The 19,483-nt window shown below is 47.5% G+C and overlaps 1 protein-coding gene across 1 annotated transcript in view; it reads left to right on the top strand.

Moving 5' to 3' along the window:
• Positions 1–4,898: 4,898 nt before the first annotated feature.
• The window catches only part of ISM1 (isthmin 1), a 40,175-nt gene continuing 25,590 nt past the window's right edge, over positions 4,899–19,483 (top strand). The window contains exons 1-2 of the mRNA XM_076335596.1: positions 4,899–4,908; positions 5,573–6,093. Coding sequence (XP_076191711.1) covers positions 4,899–4,908; positions 5,573–6,093 — 531 coding nt within the window. The remainder of the gene's footprint in view (positions 4,909–5,572; positions 6,094–19,483) is intronic.

Here is a 19,483-nt window from a genome sequence, read left to right as displayed (position 1 = left end):
ACAGTCCTGTACTGCCGCATCTTGGCAAATGCTGCAGTGCAGTTGCACATCATCAGGACAAAAACGTGCAGCATATTGAAAAGTGAAGATGTGGCGTAGTGTAAAATAAACTGAATTCAGTATTAAAAAAAAATAAATAACAGGTGGGAAACTGGGCTGGACTGTTTTCTCCATTTCCATATTCCATCATTCAGACTACTCATCATACATTTCCGCCTTTTGCTTCAAGTTTTAATAAAGTGGCCACTGAATTTCCAGTCTGTCACGCAAGGCGCTGCAGAATTTAGAAATCTTGACCTGGCCGTTAGGCCCAGCTGGTGGCAAAATATGTAGGCGGGAAGGAAAGCACTGGTCTAGGAGAAGCAGGAAAATGGAGAACTCTAAGCTAATCAGTTCTTTTAAAAAGAGGGTGGTTACTATTCAAGTTGTAATTTATTGAGATAAAGGAACCATGCATCACAGACAGACTTAGGTTGCCTGCAGGGGAAGGTTATTCTTTTTTTCTTCCCTTTTTTTTTTTTTTTTAAGAGAAGACCCTTGTGCGTGCATTTGCAGCTTATAGCTAAGAGGTTGGAGCTAGAAGCTAATCAGCCATTCTGTCTCCTATCTGCTGATCTGCTGGCGTTGGGGGAAGGGGAATGTGGGCAAACAGGCATTAAATTCCACCGGCAGGCGACATGAAGGTATTCCTTGATAAGCAGCATCCAAGATGATGAGCCGTAAAGCAAAGCCCCTCTGAGGAAGCAGGGGAAGAGGCAGGGAAAGCTTTAGCCATCTGTCTTAACCCAGCCTTGCTCAATGCTCGCCAGAGCAGAGGTCACCACCAACAATAATAACCCTCGAGAAGCCAGACGTATGCTTTCCATTCACCAATAATCTACAAAGCGTCTTAGGGTGAAATCCTGGCTCCTCTGAAGTCAATGGGAGCTTTGCCAACGACTTCAGTGGAGCCAGGTTTTCATCCCAGATAATTTTCAAGCAACCCCCAGGCTTAAAGATAAAACAACGGCATCCTGGGAGTGGGCGCGGGCAGGAGCGAGCTGAGGAGGGCGGACGGGCCTCTACCAGCCACGCTCCTCTGAAAAGCTATCAATCTTACAGACAGGACGCCTCCACAGTCCTGGAGCAATACCAGGGTTGACAATAAAGGGGTAAAGTGGACAAGCAGGTAAGCACCAGTGTCTTAACCGCTGGGACAACTGGGGTGCAGGACCCAAGTGAGCCATGGTGCTCTGACACAAAAACCCAGTGGCGTTCACACCAGTTAATCTATTGCTCCCACCTCTACGTTCACACTTCTGAGATAAAGCATGTCAATTGACTTGTGTTATGTTATAGTATGTCATACTGTATTTTTTTCTCCACCCCTCCCTCTCCAGCAATTCTCACACTGGCCTTGAAGGATGTCACCTGGCGGCACTCATCCAAAATGAGGATTTTTCACACTTGAGCAGGTACCATTGGCGTACTATTCATTTCAATCACTATGACCACCCAGACTCTGCAAAGTGCTGTGTCTCAGTTAGGCAATGCTTCGCTTTTCAGGACTCATAACACCAAGTGTAGGTGCCTGCATGGCAATGTGGTGGGGTCAGTATGCGATGTGGTCAACTGAGATGGCCACAGCAGGAGACAGGAACACCACCAGCAGGACGTGCCAGCGAGGACATCGCAAATTCAGCCCCAGACACAATTTTTCAGCCTTGAGCACTGAAGGTGGCATGGTGGCTGTGGATAACTGTTGTGCGTTTTTGTCCACAGGCTGGGGTAAAGGAGATCATGGGGCCTTTCACCTGGCAGCACCACAACTGGAGCCAACGGATCCCTGAAACACCTTCCCAGGAGAGAGTCCTCACCACCTGAGGGAGGCTGCGACATGGACAGCTACGACCCTCCTTTGAAGCTGTGCAATGAGAAAAGCAGGATCTGCGGGGCTCGAGAGAGGTCGGGACATCAGACGATGAGCTACCATGGCTTACTGACTCCTCACACGTCAGCTGAGCTACCTGACTGTGTAGTGTGCTTGTCATATCACAAACGCTGCACAAAACGTGTGAATTTAACCCTCTTTCGAAGAGCTTGGGCTCAGTGCATTTCCCCTGGCACTGGCGAGGGGCTGGGAGTGCACAGGAGCTGAGTCTCCGCCTTTACTGATGGAGGGAAGAGAAATGGAAGGTAAAAGCTGGGGGTGGAGGGGCGAGGTGTGAGCTGTGAACCTTCACAGGGAAGGAGCTATCAAAGAAACACACCTTCCTTACCCCAGCACCACCGTTGGACCCACTTTCTGATTTACCTCCCTGCTGGCTGCCCATAACCACATCCCAGGAGCAGCTACCGATGGATCTCCTCCCCCAGGTGAAACCTGGCTTCATTTTCCAGGGACTAGACAGTAGCTGCTGGAGCAAGTGTTCGCCCAGCCAGGAAAAGAGAGCTTTGCTTTTAAGTCCATCTCCCCTACAGGTTGCGATTCAGTCATCTGGATTCATCGATGAAGTCATCTGCTGATTTAACAGTGTTTGTGAATTTAAATTGGCATCTACAGTGCACGCGTGCGCACACTCTCCTCTCCGGTTGTCCCCAGCACAGCCACGCAGGCAGTATCACCATACCCAAGTGCCGCTTTTACGCTGGCTTTTCCAAGGGGGAAGAGGCTTCGGTTTCTCGCTGGCATCCGCTCGCTGCTAATAGTAGCATTGCTCTGTCCCTCGCTGTCTTTGCACAACAGCTTAATGCATAAAGCTTAATGTCCCACGAGGAAACGTGCACCAGTACAGGCCCATCTCATCTGGATTAAAGATGTCTTTTGGTTCAGTCTCTTTCATAAGGCGAGGGAGAACTTACATTACCCAGAGCTCAGCGGCAGATCCATGTGTGTGTTTTTCACCAGGCTGTCACTTGGACTGTTTCGCATTACGAGCCTTCAGTCTCACTCTGGCTGTCGATTTGTACTATTAAGCTCTGAAATACAGAGCTCACGTGCCAAGTTTCCACTTTTCTTCAACAGCCGGGATCCACTGACAGCCACTAGGTAGGGTCAGACTTTGGCAAACCTGGAGGACAGTTCTCCTGCCTCTTCGCTGCCCACCTCCCCCAGCCTGCCTCCTTAGCCGCCCCGTTTTGTGCTCGCTGCCGCAGGCATGCCTGCCCGGGGGCGCAGCCGCCGGCTGCCAGGATCACAGCAATGGCGGCAGGAGGAGAGCCCAGGCCGAGCGATGGACAGCTGAAGTACATCAGTGTTTTTATCTTCTCAATATTTTGATTAGTCCAAGGAATGTTTGGGTTAAAAAAACCCAACACATTTTTTAAAAACCACGTGACGGTCCCACCGGCTGTTATGGCTTTATGCAATATTGACTAGCTCTGTATGATCTGCCATGTAACCAAGAGCACCGGTGCGATATCGGGTATTTATCAATGAGTGATTTCACGAGACAGAGGGGTTATACCTCGCTGCAACACGCTCAGGGCAGCCCAGCAGGAGTCCCTATCCTACACGGTCATCTGCGCCAATCGTTCCTACTGCAGTGCTAATACGGAACACATTTGCAAATTAAAAATCCTTAAATCTGAAGGTTTTGGTTTTGTGGCTTTTGGTCACATCTTTAACGATACTCCAGAGCAATTATTTTAACCATATTCCTGCCTGATGGTTAATCATTTACAGTAGTTATCACTGGAAGGGAAACCCATCTGACTGGAAGGGTACGAGACATCATTCCGACTCATTCACGACCACAGCCTTCAGATGCACCAAGACCTGCAAGAAACCTCCCACGAGCTTCGACTCTGCTCGCGCCCCAGATCTGCCAGCTTCCCGGGTCGGGCACACCGCGGGCAGAGGCTCCCACGATGCGCCTCGGCCCCTGCTGGCACCGCACGCGCATCTCACCTTTACGTCGCAGGAACGCTGCTGAGGACATTGGTCTCAGACTGAGAATGTTTCGGATGGGGAACACTTTTTCCCCGATTTCCCCATTTAGATATTTTGATACCAATTCAGCCTCCCAGCTGTCACACATTCACACAGGCCCTGTTGCTTGTATCCGCATTTTTACACGTAACATTCCCAATTGTGGAAGAACAACAACAAAGATTCCAAAACTCCCTTTTTTTGTTAGGTGACTTTATTTATGTTTCAAGTTTATTTGAGCTGTATTTGTCCTTGTTACACTGAGCTGCATCTTCAGCACTCGGAAAGAGGTTTGGCTCCATCAGACTCGATGCAAAGATACTGATTTACAGCAAGTGAAAATCCAACCCTCATTTTCAAATTCACGTTAATTTTAAATTTGGGGGCCTCCCACCCGAGAGAGAAAGTTTTTTCCACTGTAATTACGCAGGCAGCAACCAAGAGGAAGGGAAACAACAGTGAGGAGCGTAAAACCCCAGTGGCCAGCGTCCTCCCGTGCCTCGCGCCCTGCCAGGGATGCACGGACCAGCTGAAGAGGACATGACACTTCAGCACAGCTCTGTCCCTGCCGAGCAGGGTGGAAGTCATTACGCAAGGTGCAGCCGTGAGCGGGACGGGGTGCGGGTGCCGCAGCAGGGTGCCCTGGCAAACCAGGGTTTGCAGAGGGCCAGGTCGGCACAAGGAGGAGGGGAGCAGGGCAGACAGGGGGGCGATGCTAGGCTGCAGCAGGAGCTGTAGAGAGGGAGAAGGGAAAGGGGGGGGAGCGAGGCGGGGGGAGGACAGCAGGGGAGGGAGGCAGGGAAGTATAAAAGCATTCGACGCGCACCTCTCCCGACACAGAGCGAGGGGGCGAGAAAGTTGGTCTGGAAGCAGCAGCAGGAGCCAGGAGGAGAGCCAGCCGCTTGCAAACACGCACGCACGGTGGCAGGAGAGAGTGCGGAGCTGCCCCTGCTAGCCCTAGGGCCACTGGAGGGAAGAGAGAGGAGAGATGGAGCCAGGTATCCAGCTCCGAGGGAGGGCAGGCAGCTGAAGCTTTTTGCAGCCCCTCGCCCTCCGCGCCCCCCCCCCATTCCCCACGGCCGAGCCGGGGGGCAGAGAGGAGGAGGAGGAAGGGGGTCGGGGTGGAAGCAGCGGTCTGCCCCTCTTCCCCCACGGGGAGCTCGCAGCCGCCCCGTCGAGGGCTGGGAGCCGGCGGGTGTCGCGGTGCGGCCCCGCTCCCTCACACCCCCGCGGCGAGGGGACGGGACGGGACCCGGCGGGGGGGGGGCAGGCCAGGGCGACGCCTCGACGGGCGTCGTGAAGGGAGGGGGGGAGCCGCGGGGCGGGCGAGGACACGGCGGAGGGGGGAAGCTGGTCCAGGGGCCACCCCCATCCCCTCGCGAGGAGGGAGGCGATAGCCCCAAGCTCTCTCCTCCCCTCGGAGCGTCCCGGCTTCCCCGCCATGTGAGAGTCGTCCCCAGCCCCGCCGCCTCTCCCTCCTCCCTCTCACTCGCACACACGCTCCCGGCTTCCCCCCGTCCTCGCAGCGTCTTCCCGGCGGCAGCCGAACCGCGCCGCTCTCCGCCGGCCCGCGGCTCCCCGAGGCGGCGGGGGCTCGGCCCGTCCGCTCCCTCCTTCCCTCCCTCCCTCCCTCCGACGGCCCACGGTGACTCTGGGTTGCAGGGCTGCCCGCAGAGACGCCGCCGGTCCGCGGCCCCGTCGCGGCTACCTGCCGCCCCCCGCCGCAGCCGGGCAGCGCCGGGATTTTCGCCGCCGCCGCCGCGGCGTCCCGCCCCGACGTGGCTCCGCCGTGGTGTGGCGGCCCCCGCTGCTGCTGCTGCTGCTGCTGCTGCCGCCGCTGCCCCGCGCCCGCCGCCCGCCCCGCCGACGCCGAGAGCGGCGCGGTCCCCACCGCCCGTCCTGCGGCAGCCGCGGCCGGCCCTGGGGCCGGGGACGCCCCGGCGGCGGCGGCGGCCCCGGCGGCGGCGGCGGCGGCCGCCGCGGCTCCTCCTCCTCCTCCGCCTCCTCCACGGCCGCCGCCGCCGCGGGGCCCTAAAGCCGCCCGGCTCAAGAGGATGGTGCGGCTGGCGGCCGAGCTGCTGCTGCTGCTGGGGCTCCTCCTGCTCACCTTGCACATCACCGTGCTGCGCGGCGGCGGCGAGCCCCACGCCCCCGCGGGCGCCGGCAACCACAGCCAGCGGCAGGTGAGTGCCGCCCCGCCTCCCCCTCTCCCCCCCCCCCCCCCCCTTCTCTACACGCCCGCGCGCGACCGGCGGCCGCCCCGCGCCCCGCCAACGGCCGCTCCCTCACGCGCGGCCAACGGGTCTCCACCCGCCTCCCCCGAGGGCTGAGGAGGACGGGGCCGGCCGGGCTGACGGGAGCCGGCGCCGTGCACCTGCCTCGGCCGGGGGCCTCCCTCCGCCGCTCGGCGCCGGTCCCGAGCCCGAGGCACCGGCTACCGCCGGGTATTCGCCCGCTCGAGGGCTTTCCTTGCGGGGCGCCTGGGGGTGTCTTCTTCCCCCCTTGGTTTTAGATTCTTTCGGGGGACAGAGGCGGGAAGAGGCTCCCCGCGCCACATTTGACGCCGTGGTGGAGGCGTCGGGGCGGCTCCCGCGCGCGTTGCTGGTGCATCGCGGACAGGTCGCAGCAGACGACGGCCGTCTCACCTGGGGAGCGCGTATGGGGGCAGGCGAGAGATGGAGGCAGGCCGGGCCGTGTCAGACACGGCGTGGCCCACCCAGGGCCTCCCTTGTGAGGACGCAGCGTTCCCCAGGGCGAGAGGGGACCAAACAGGGGTGTGGCGTCGGGAAATACGGGAACAAAATGCATGGCTTTCCTTGGAAAGTGTCAAGAGGCAGGTAGAGATATTCAGTCCTGAAATAGCCAAGAAACACAGCGGTAGACGCTTGTGACCGTGAAGGACAGGGCTTGTGACCCAGCCAGTCTGTTCCCATCTTCTGATCCCGGTGAATTGCATCCGGCAGAGGTAAAGGACTTTTTTTGTTCTGTTTCCTTATTTTTGCAGGTGGTTCTTTTTTATTCAGCATCACGTGTCACCATTCATTTAAAGTGGTTAGAGACAGTGATAAAAGCTGCAGAATCGTCAAAATCCCCAGGCAAAGCTTGTAAATCTCTGGTCAGTTGCACGTGCCCTGACCAGCTTTTTTCCCCAGTAGCCAAGCGTTAAAGAAAAATCAACCGCCAAATCGTGCAAAGAACTGACGGAAAATGTATAATAATTATCGCCATAAATTTACATAAACCCCTTTATCATCTCGGAAAGAATCACGGTCTCAGCAGAGCACATTTCAATGAAGCATGAGGAAAAATAAGGAGAGCGCAGGCTGTAACGATCACTCTGTTTGCATGGGATCCCCGGCTGGTGGTCCACAAAGCGAAACCACTAGCTACAGGAGGGAACCCAGATCTGCAGACTCAACATCCCAGTCACAAACTGGAATCAGGCCCTCCTAACTCAGAAAACCTCCTGTTGAACTTGGTGGGAGTCCTGCTTGGGAGTGCCCGGCCGCATGCTTTGGGTAAGGCCCCACGGTGCTGTCTCTCTTTGAGCCGCAGTTTTATCACCGGCTTGACATTCCAGGATGGTTTTTTTTAATATCTTCAAGATTTCTGGTAATAATGTTTTATAAATGATGCTTTCTTTCCTCATGGGCACTTGAAATGCCTTTTAAAATGATGTTCCTTGGAAAAGTAAATTTGGAGAGGTTTTTTATGAGGTGTTTGCTATCATTAGAATAACCCTGAATTTGCCTTTTCTTGACAGGCTTGTAACATAATGAGGGAAACATCTGGGCAAGTGGGAGCTCTGGGTGATGCCATTTCCCCAGGGAGCTCTCTTTAGAGCTCTATTGTAAGGTTAGGGTGAAACAAGAGGAAAATCATCTTCAGATAATTATCCTAGAGCATTATCATTGCAGTTGGCTGTCTTGTGAAAATCCGTTGATTGTTGACTTCAAGAATCTTTTCTCTCTGGTGATTTTTTACAGATAACTTAATGAAACTGTGCCTTTAAGCATCATGATAGCTTTAGCAGTTCATATTTTCATCATGTTTTGCCATTTGTAGAATTGAAATTTTTATATACTTCCCAACTGAATTGATTCTGCAGTTGTGTATTTGAGAGAGTGTGGCTGTTCAAGACATTATGGGAGGAAAGTATATTGATTAGAGCAATCAGTTAAACAGATGGAAGTCTATCAATTTTTTGGGTTTATAACTTGGATGGATCCTATTGCTAGCTGGAAAACACTGTAACCTGCTTTAGAAAATTGTACTCTGACAGGCAGATGCTTCCATTCAGAGCATCACAATATAGATCTCGATGGCAAGTTTGCACTGGGATCTTCAGATTTTGGGGTTTCTTGGGCTGTTATCGTGGCACATACTGAAGTGACATGCAAAATCCTAGTGCATCGCATTGCCAGGTAAAGAATCCGTGTGGAAAGCAAAACTGCACAAACCCAGATTTGTTGGTATAAGCAAATAGAAATCTCTCAGGTTGCTATCGCTTATACTGAAAAGAACCCTATTGTTTTTTCTGTCTTGGTAGGTCTATGGAGAGAAAAGGTTGTGAGAAGTGATTAGGTCAGTGTTTCGTTTGACGACATTTCATTTGACGAAGTCTGTTGCGCACATTGTGGCAAATCCAGGAAAGAGTAATCTTTGCAGCAACTGTTTATAGATGTATTTTGACAGAGCAAATTTGTATAAAAACAAACTGGCTATTATCAAATGCAGGGTACGGGATTTTAGGACTTAGGCGGTCTGTTTGCACAAATAAAGTGGTCATAACTTGGTCCTGCATGTCTGAAAGAAAATCTGGAGTGTTAGCCGTAGTTCAGAAAAGAAAAAAACCCCAAACCCCAAAAACTTAGCACGTACTTGAGCCTTTCTACATAAAACGGATTCAGGAGGAATCCTTAGTAATCTTAAAATATTGTTGGAGATTTAAATAGCCTAAAATACAAGCTTGTATGCATTTGAAGTCTGATTCATTAAGGGAGGAAGAGCCATCCCCTTTCTCCCATCCCTTGGTCCTTCAAACGAAGGAAGGATTTTGGAGGATAGGGTTTGATTTCTTTTGGTCTTTCAATTATGTTAACCCCTGCAATTAATTAGACTGATAGGTGAAAGAAATCCAGAAAAAAACTTCCATCCTAACATTAAAGAAGTTTTTTTTCCTCCTTCTTATTTTTACTTTTGGTGCCCTTCCCCGTAGTGTGCGCGTCTCTAGAGTTCCCAGATGTCCGGGATCATGTTGTGCCGCTGTGACCGGCTGTAATGAAGCAGCAGTGAGGAGAAAATCCCGATGTCCTTTGCTGGTCCTCTTCGGGATGGGTGAGATACAGGCACAGGTTTCCTCGGTTCCCTGCTGCAGAAATAGGCACTGGACCTCTGCATTGCTGCAGTTTCATGCTGCTGTTAGAATTGGTTTGTGGTAGTGTAAACTAACGCAAAATGGGAAATCCAGATTGGAGTTGTAAAATATCTGGCAGTTTTGAGTTACGAGAGGGAATCAGCCTTTTGTTTCTCAATCAGCTTTTATTCCCGCCTTCCATCTCTAACCAAATTAAAAAAGGAGAATTGGGGAGCGGGGAGATTTTGGTTTTACTGGTGAGAACTCTATTAGGTATAATTTAATTAGCATCCAGAAACTATTGTGGAGTATATTTATGAAATAAATAAGTACAAACTTTTGCTTCTGAATAAGAGCAAGTGAAGCTATATTAAGAGATGGAAAAATGCTGCTTGGGTATGTTTTTATCTTTTTACATAGTTCTAAAATGAAGGGAAGGCTTGAACATAAATTTTGAAAGATGTTTGTAATACTTTACGATGCTCTAAAATCTGTGCTTTCATTCTGAGAGAAAATATTTCATCGAGAAGTTCATTCCCATCACTTCTAATTTTTCCATAGCAGGCCTTGCACACCAAGAAAAACAGTGTTCCCACACCAAGAAAAATGACCTTGTAAAATGTAGTAACAGAGCCACCAACAATATACGCCATAGCACATGAAGTCAGATTCTCCACTGCGGTACTTGCAGCAGTATTACATTAGCATGAAACTCAGTAGTTGTGCATAAAGCTGGAGCTGTATAAGAGAACGTAAATTGAAAAGAAGCGCAATGCTGTAAACAGCTTTTTACTTTTAATCTCCTTGCTCCTGTCCTTGCCCCCCTCCTCAATAAGCATGCAAGCAATTACAGCGTGTCGGAAATGTTCTCTGAGCCCTACCAGAAGAAACACATTCTGCTGCTTGTAGAGAGTTGCACAAGAGTCACTCTCCAAGCCATGTGAGGAGTCCTTTACAGGGCTGAGCTCTTAATTTTCTCCTAAGATCCACAGCTCAACACGATGAGAAGTTCAGAAATGGCGTGCTGTCTGCTACCTTTGCCAAGGTGCCTTTCAGTCTTTTTAAGGTTTGTGCGTTCCTGCTGCCCCTCGTACTGGATTCAGGCAAATTGCAAAATGATCTCCAGTCGGATACAGTGGCGCATTTCAGCTTTCTGCCTTCCCCAGGTTAAGCAGGACTCAAGCTGTTTTCTTTGGGAGAGTTTTAGGCTGCGTTTTTTAAAGCTTATTCGAGCTCTGGAGCTTTACATGTGGTTAGTTCTAATAGGAACTGATCGTCTAAATCGTCTTTGAAAAACTGCCGATTCAACATTTTGCATTCATGTTTTCCAGTCTGTCCTTAGCCTATATAAGATGCCAATAACTGGATGTGCATCATATATTTCATAGGAGCACTAAATCCTTCTCTGCCTTAAGAGCGGTTTAGACATTACACAAATAACTTTCAGAGCAGGTGGCTTTGTGAATGAAGCAGGCTGATTCTCTGAAAACCAAAACCTCTTTTGGTGAGGTTGTTACTCATCATGGAGAATGCTGTTTCGTGCTTTTTGACAGTGATAGTAAAACCGGCCTGTTCTCAGCAGGCTTTGCTGTATGGGTTCTTAGCTAAAGCTCACCCTTACCATTAGCATATGTTCTTCCAGTTACGCACTAAGCTTTATGAATGACTTACACCATGTGCAGTTCATTCTCTCATCTCCCAAGGGAGAGAATTATGTGTGCTCTTTAGTGGTTTTGCTAGTGGGCTGTGGCTTGTTCCAGGATCTAGGGGGAAGGAAGGGTGATTAGCTTTACGTGTGCTGCTGCTGCGTGCGTGGAAGCAAAGGATAAAACAGGAAACAAGGGTGAAGGAGTGAGACCGCTGCTCTGAGTGGAGCATTTGCTGTTGTCCACGGCTCCCAGGAGAGATTCTTCCGCCTTCCAAACCTGGCTTCAGGAAAACTCTAGAAAGTATTAATTAAGCTTCTCTTCATACCTATCACTTCGATTAATTTCCTAGCAAACTAAAGCATCCCTGGTGGAAAAGAGCTACCACACCTTCAGGGTAGGATGTGGCAATCTTTTTAGTGTCTAAGACTACCGCAATAATTTTGAACAGGGATCCAGGTTATATTTAGTTATGGCTGCAAGGAGCAACGTTAGGCAGGTTGTAACAGTACAAGTTACAAGTTACAGTAATGTAACTTCCTACATTAGATTTGACCAAGATGTTTGGATGAGGCATATTTTGCTGAACTTCTCTTCAGTTCAACAGCTAACAATTACCGTACTGCTCATCTTGGATCATCACTGATAAATACCTGGCGTTAAATCGCAGGGTGCCTCTCAGTTTTGTCTCTGCAACTACAGCTCAGAGCAGTTTTTTCCTGGTGCCTTATACAAAAGAGTCTGTTGGAGTACTTTATTGCTGTTTTGAGCAAGATTTAGGATCATTTTCCAGCTCTTCATAGTATTGGGCTATTTGTATGAAAAAAACAGTGTATGTAATCCTAAATTCATTCTGGGCCATCACGGTGACTTTATGGGCCTGGAGCCAGACAAAAACCACAGTGACTACTACAGGGCAAAGGCCCCAGGGACATTCCTGCTTTTGCCTTTCTCTTCTCTCAGTCCATCCTTACCTGTGCTCAGGGGCCCTGTGTGGAGGGAGAGTAGTTAAAGGGAAGCCTGCTAACATGTGGTTCGGAGCCCTGTGGTGGTCAGGCGGCTGACTCATGGTAGTGAAAGGAATGGTAGGTTTGAGTCTGGTTCCTGAGAAGATCTAGAGCTGTAATGATCACCCCTGGTGACAATGAGAGCAGAGAGACAAGGCATGGGTACGTAGAGATCCTGGAAGGAGTTGGGTTGGTACTTCTCATGTTGGTTCATCTAACTTGGACAATCAGCACTTATTTTGGAGTTGCTTTGATTTTGCAGTCTTCACTGATCATGTAAAGAGAAGTGGTCCATCACAGCTGTAACAGCAGTGTAACAGTGGTACAACCACACTGCTACTGACCCCTCGCTGTTATCTGATTGGCACAAAAATCTCTCCTTCGCTCCTCCAGCTTCGGTTGTCAGCTCTTAGCTTCCGTCACAATTCCCCGCTCTGTCCTTTCTTAATGCCAGCTGTCCACAAAAACGGGAGGCCTAGAGTTGAAGCTCTGCTGTTGGTCTTTATGACCCCAACAATTTCATCGGAGCTGGTCACTGTGTACTCCCTTGTGAATGGCCATGTTATGACCTGCTAATCGGTAATCCAGCCCTAGTACTTCAGCATGCTAATCTTTTCGACACCTTGCTCTGCTGTGGAATTCTTTTGCCAGCGAGACATCTGTTTAACCAATCCAGGTTACATTAAATATAAATTGGGAACCATGTTTTGAATTCAGCAGTTGTTCTTTTGTCTCTACTCATATCTATTATGTCTGTATATTAATAATCAATGCCTTATTGTTCCAAAATGGTGGAAAACTTCTTCAAAGGAAACAAGGAACAATGAAAGAATTATTGATTAGGTGAAACCTCCGGCTGTGTTGCGTCGCAGCATCTGAAAACTTTACAGAAAGTGAAGTGCAGGAGATAGTAGTATTGATAATGACGCAGACTATGCTGTCTCTGCCTGCCAAACTAATACATAAATGTACTAGTCATGTTTGAAAAAGCTTTCTAAAATAATGTGTGACAGATAGACACGACTTCTGAAAACCCAGTCATCGGTATTTAAAAGTGCACAGAATGCAGGTAATGGTAGGAAATTATTTTGCCATACTTTCTTTTATGCTTACATTCTTCTGAGTCATCATTTTGAAATCTTGAAATGCACTCATACTTAAAATATATATGCAGGCAATTTAGATGTTTCCTTACACAAACATAAACTAAAAAATGGAAGCAATGTAGTTTTACTTTGTGTTTATATCCTGAAAGTATAGCGATAGACAAGATTTAGCAGCTTTGGCAGGTTTAATTGTCTAAGTTGGTTGCTTTCCGCTCTTCTGTGTGTTTTGCCAGTCTTCCTTGCGAACAAATGTGGTAGTACCCAGTTGTGCCTCATTTGTTCTGTTCACAGTGTTGTTTAGGCTTGTTTGGCCTTTTTGTTATGAGTCTTATCTTGCTGTCTGCTTTAAGACTACACTACTTAAAAGCTCTTTGAATTGACTGAATGATAGTTTCCATAAAAGATGACTTTTTCAAAGCATTATTTTTCAGTGGTAGCAGAGCTAGGTCCCTGATGCATTTTATTTTTTATATCTCAACCCAAGCTCTCTGAGGTTGAGATTCCGTTGTTGTGCTGTTGCTTGTGTACAATGGGTAGTGTAATAGGTCTCCAGGCCTGAATGGAGGCTGTAAGCACTGTCACAAACGAATAATGAAGTGATAACTCAGAGCAGAAAAATACAAAGTGCTTTAGTAAGTTGCAAAAGGAAGCATTGAGTGATGCAGTGATTACTGTTGCACTTTAAGACCATTGTGCCTCCAGGATACCGATTTTACAAGTTTTGAAGACAGAACATGCCAGGCTAAATTCATAGTCCAAAGCATAGAGATGAGTAACATTTCCAAGAAATAGAGTAGTGAGCTCATTGATACATCAGTAAGAGCAGAATGTTTCCAGTGTCGGTATTTCCATGCACTTTCGATTTGAAATACCAGAAAAAGAAAGAAAACAAAGTAAAATGTAACTTATTATTGTAATAAGTGATGGCTTGCCACAGCGGTCAGTTGTGTGGCAGTATAATACTTGGTCAGAGGAGCTGGTGTGGGCGGTACTGGTAAGCAGTTCCTTTATCCTTTTGCCCTTGTTTTTCAGTGCTTGGAGAACTCATAGCAGTGGGTCATATTTTTTTATTCCTCCCTTTTAGCAGTCAGCGAGATGAAAGCAGGCCTGGCGTTGTTCACCTCTAAGCTCTTGTACAGTGGCGGCTATTTGGGTGCTTCTAATCTTACGGAGGTGCTCACAGAGATGAGAAAGGAAAATCAGAGATTAAATCTTTCTCTCGCCACTCTTGGTGGAGTCAGTCCATGTTGAAAGGCAGGAGAAATTCAAACGTCCTTGGCTTTTACGCCTCCGTGCTAGACCTACATTCTGAGTGTGTTTAAATTGACCTTGCTCCACCGACTTTCACAAAGCGAAACAAGTCAATGTCTTGTGTCGGCCGAAGTTCCTCTTGGATTTGAATCTTTCACAGCTCAGTTTTTCTACAGAACTGATATGCACATAACACACATAATCTGGACCTCCATCCATGAAGACAAGCTGGGCTTTGGCGTGTGGCTTTCTTCAGATTGCATGAATTCATTTCTATCCATTATGCTTCATTGTTAGTTTCATACGCTCTGAAAAATCCTGGACTGCAGTAGCTCTTCTTCCTCAGGAAGATTGGAATTTCCTCTTTGCCTGCATGGCTATTGAGATCAATACTTGTGACAATACCATTATGAGTACCGTGTAAGTATCTGTAAAAACCACCCACATAATGTGCCCCATCTTTTTCCACCACTGTTTACAGTACAGCTCTAAAAAAATGTGGATTCCTCCCTTTCTAAGGAACAGTTACTGAGTCAGTGTTGTCCATGGGTCAGCTTTAACTTCCAGAAAGCTTCCTTCAGGCGTCTTGCCTTTGCGTTCCCATTGAGTTGGGTGTTCAGGTGTTGAACAATTGAACACTATCATTGAAACACCTTTTCCTGTACATGCCCGGGAAGGCTGAGTAGGAGGTGAGGTTCTTGCACCAGAAGGTCTGCGCTGTAGGCTGCAGTGGAAAGAGGAGGTGACTGACAACAGAGCATGATGTAAGGGAAAGAGCAGCGAAGAGGATCCAGTGATAAGACGCCTATTTTTTGAAGCTAGTGCTTCAAAAATTAATCACATAGCTTTGGTATCTTTCTCGCCTTAGATGTAACCCAGCAGCAGCAGGTTTTGCTATGAGGAAACCATGATTACTCCACTGGAACCAGCTGCTGAAGATTACTATAGGGGTAACAAAACATAAATTTGCTTGGTTTTATCTGCCACATATATCAGTGTGGGATTTTAAAATTAATATGGACTTGATCTAGATGTAACATTAGTAATCAGATAATTACTAATGTCTGTTTGCACGAGTTACCCAAAGAAACAAAAAGGATTAATAGTTTAAATAGTTTAAAACAAAAACTTGTCACGATATTGACATATAATTTACTAAAAAATAAAAAACATAGCTACCTAGCGTGGATTCTATAACACCCCAATACACTCACCTCCTACGTCGTATGAGTTGCTTATACACTATTTAATTTCATAGCAAGAAGTTATTTAGCATCTATTTAGCAACACAACAGCAATAAAGCTGTCCCTGTCTTTAATGTCTACAGATACAACTCTCATCTGAAAGTGTCTCTTGAAACTACCTCAGTAATCAGACGGGAGTTGTTTAAGATGCAGTGTATATATAGGCATTTTGTGCCGCTGATTTTAAGATTCTCTGGACTGAAGAAGTCTGTAAAGGTTCACTGCACAGAGCAGGCTATAACAAAGCAGTTAATGATTCTTGTGACATGAATGCTGCCATTTCAGTTTATTTGAATGACACTGGCATTCTGTCTTAAATATATCACTTTTTATTAGGTTTTTTTTTTCTTTTTGAAACCAACTAGATGTTAGGCATGGGTATGCATCTTAGCTAAACTATAACCTAGCCAGTCCATGCCTTTTGCACTGCAGAGTACCCGGAGTTTTTCAAAACACGTAACCACAGTGATATTTTTATAAAGGAATGTTCACCTCATGGGATTTTTTAAGGTGTTCTATTTTTTTTCCAAGTTACAGCTTCACTTTATTGTACATGATGTCCAATAAAAAAGATATATGTCTGTGATTGGACTTTGAAAAAGGGCCACGGTGCCTATTCCATTTAAAGGGAATGAAGTCAAGCAGTAAATTTGCTGGTCGCCCTTTTCATATTGACTGTATCTCGGCCAGCAGTTGGTCTTTGATGTTGTAACAATAGAGCAAAGGCAGAGGAGGAGGAGGATTAGGACCTCCATAATATAAAAACAAGTCTGCATTCATCACGATTTTTATAGAGCACAGTCCATGTCTGTTGGAGGTTTGCGGTATAGACTCAATGGTCTGCAGAAGAGCGCAGCAATCTTAACATTTGCAGGTGGTTTACAATTCATCCATCATTACTACTGCCATCTCTTCTCCATTCAGAGTTTGGTTAGGCGTTCAGCGTTTAACTTCTTCTATCTTCTTATTCCTTCCTACAGTAGGAAAACAGATGTATGTCAGGATAGAGCTTCTGGAGTATCATTTTCCTTTACAGGGATTGATTATCGTGTTATTTATGAAAGGCTTGCTGCAGCTGGCCGATAGAGTATCTATTCCTCATCTTGTGCTTTAAGAGTCCAAGCTTTTATTAGGAAAGAATAGAGGGGTTGATATGTATATGTCTAACATTTGTGAAAATGTATATCAAAAGGGAACCTAGGGCAGCCACACTAAGCCTGTGTCTTCAGGCGTACTGGAACAATAGCACCAAAGGTTTCAAATGAACTATTTAGCCTGATAGAGTCCTGGAGCTTTTGATATGCATTTAAATGGCAGCAGCGCTAGCTCTTGATCAAAACATGCAGAAGGAAAAGGGTTGTCCATTTCATGAAAACGTGTAAGGTACCAAGTTACACTAAGTGCTGGTGGGAGTAGGTAGACTTTGAATTGTGAGCAGAGCTTGGAAAGAGCTGAATAATCTGTAATGCGCTGTTGTAGCCGTGTGCGTAACATAGCAGATGTGGAAGGCAGGATGAACGGCGCGTTCCCAGGGATGCGACGATGGCAGCAGCAATGAGCCCGGTGCAAGTGGATCTGTATCAGAAGCCCAAAGGCAGCTCTTAGGGGACCATCTGGGGATGCGCCAGGTGAAATTGCTTTACTGCACCCAATTCCAGTGGCTCTTGCTTAAGGCATGATCCTGAAGTGTCCCGAGAAGGCAGAACACCTGGAAGCTTCTCTACCAGACTCCAAAGACACCTCACCCAAGGAAGGGAAGGGGGGGCGGGGGGAGGAAAGATGCCATCTGTAGTGCATTTGACAGTTCAGGACCTGATTTAGGGTTGGATCCTGTGCCTTCTGGGTGTTCAGGTTAGACCTGTGATCGGAACTCATGAACAAGTCACCGCTTGCCAGCTGAGCTGCGGTAGCTCCTTAGATATCTTATACCACCTTCATCCCACAACAAAATATGAGGTGATTTTATATCTATCAGCAAGTCAGTGCTGAGCAAACAAACCCTGCCCAGGGCTCTCACCAGGGTGACTGCGTTCTGTCCTTGGACAAAGCACTCCGCGATATCGGTGGTCACCAAACACACAGCTCTTCGGTGAGGAATCTGTTATTTTAACATCTACTATGATGGCCATTAAAAAGGCAACATCTGGTGCAGAAAATGCACACATGCTATTTCTGCGCTCTGCTGTATGTCTCCTTCATCAAGCCCAGATACAGCAGTGTCTTAGCTGTCTCTGCTTTCCCCAGCTGCTGAAAGCAAACTACTTGAGGCTTAGCCAGTATAAGGTGGGAGTTCCGGCAAGTTAGAGGCATCACCTAGTGTTTAAAAGAGTTTGCCCTTGAGGGATCAATAGCTCTGAAAAAGCTGCTGAAATTCACTTCAGTGGCAGTGAATTTGATTCTTGCTCTTCTTTGATCTAGCATTCATGGCTTTTTGAATGATGTAAATCAGAGCTGCCTTTCTCACCTACCCATCCCTCTTTCTTCTTCTGTCTCTCTCCCAAGAGGATCATTTTTTCATGTTCTTAGGCATATAGCTGTGGCAGTCTTAACATCAAAATAAAATGAACCAATTATTTGCATAACATCCGAGTAAGGCCAGATTAATACCACCCCTCTGATTTTTTTTTCTTCATCCTATTGAAGTCTTCCCACAATAAAATACAAGCGGAGTTTGCAGCTGAAATCGTGTGTTTGCACACATACGGACTAAGTGGGGGAGAAGAGCTGTATATGCCAATTCCCCAATACGCACTGCTGCCATTGATAAAAGGAGCCACAATTGTTGCAATCAGGTTATAAACCCCACAACACTCCCATGACAATTATTGCAGTTTACTTGTAAGAGCCACATGAGGAGAAAAGATGTATATTCATCTCTTTAGCACAGTTAAGTAGCTGGAAGTGAGTTCTGTGCCAGAGCCTACGAGGAAATGCTCTTCCAACCTGCTCTGCAGTGTGTCTGCTGTACACGCTTTGGAATCGCTCTTTGTACAGAAGCAGCTCTCCCTCCCTGGGGTCTGGCATATCAGCTAAGGTCTCATCTCTGTTCCTCAACAGAGGAGGTTAGGATATCTCAAACCTGAACTGCTTATCGTTCCTCTTCTACCTTGCTGCTGCGTCTGGCTGCTGGGACTAATCTAAAGATGCATTTGGCCTGCTCCATACAGTTTATTGTCAGTGGCGTCTGGGTGGCTTCAGGCACATGCTAAGAAGTTTGAAATATAAAACCATTTATCCTAAAAATAGCTCAGAACTAACTAGTGATCATGGGGCGGAGGGGAGACAGAAATGAAGATATTTTCTTTTCACGTAAGTGTCAGCTTCAAAAGCATCTGCCTTGTTCAGTGTATGTATGGTATTCATTTCCTGTCTGCAGTCGATTGGAATGCCCCCCGAGTCGTTTGAAATTGAAAATCGAGTCATGCTTCTTTAATCAGCTCTAGGAAATAGCCCCCCTCCCTTACTGTTCCAAGAAAATTTATATATACATGCATAGAATTCATAATACAAAAAGCCCACGCTTCTCTCCAGGGCAAACCCTTTCTCTCTCCCCTCTTAAACAGAGAAGGGTCTTCACATTGCCTTGTCACGGTGTACTGCGTATCTTCTCACTTGGTCTTCTTCCCCATAATGTCACTGGAGGGAGGCCTTTCTCTTGTCTATCTGCTTCCTCTTGTTTCTTTCTCTTGTTCTGTCATTAGGGCAGTTCACAGAGATGTAGAGAGAGGGCATAATGTCCACTGCTGATGTCCTGATACAAAAATAAGACAGTTACTGCACTGCGTGTACAGATGCCATTTATACTAATGACTTCCAGTCGCTCGTGTATCAGTCTCCAAAGTTTTCTAAATGGAGAGGGGAAAAGTGTACGCGCGGGCTTGAAAGAGTACTTCTCTGCAGGAGCAGAGGTGCGTGGTCCTGAGGCAGCCGCTCAGATTTCTGCTGCTGTTTTGCTGTAAACT

The sequence above is a fragment of the Aptenodytes patagonicus genome, chromosome 3 (genome assembly GCF_965638725.1).
Source record: "Aptenodytes patagonicus chromosome 3, bAptPat1.pri.cur, whole genome shotgun sequence".
Lineage (NCBI taxonomy): Eukaryota > Metazoa > Chordata > Aves > Sphenisciformes > Spheniscidae > Aptenodytes > Aptenodytes patagonicus.
Note: the sequence above shows the minus strand (reverse complement) of the source record. Positions and strands in the feature narration are given on the sequence as shown.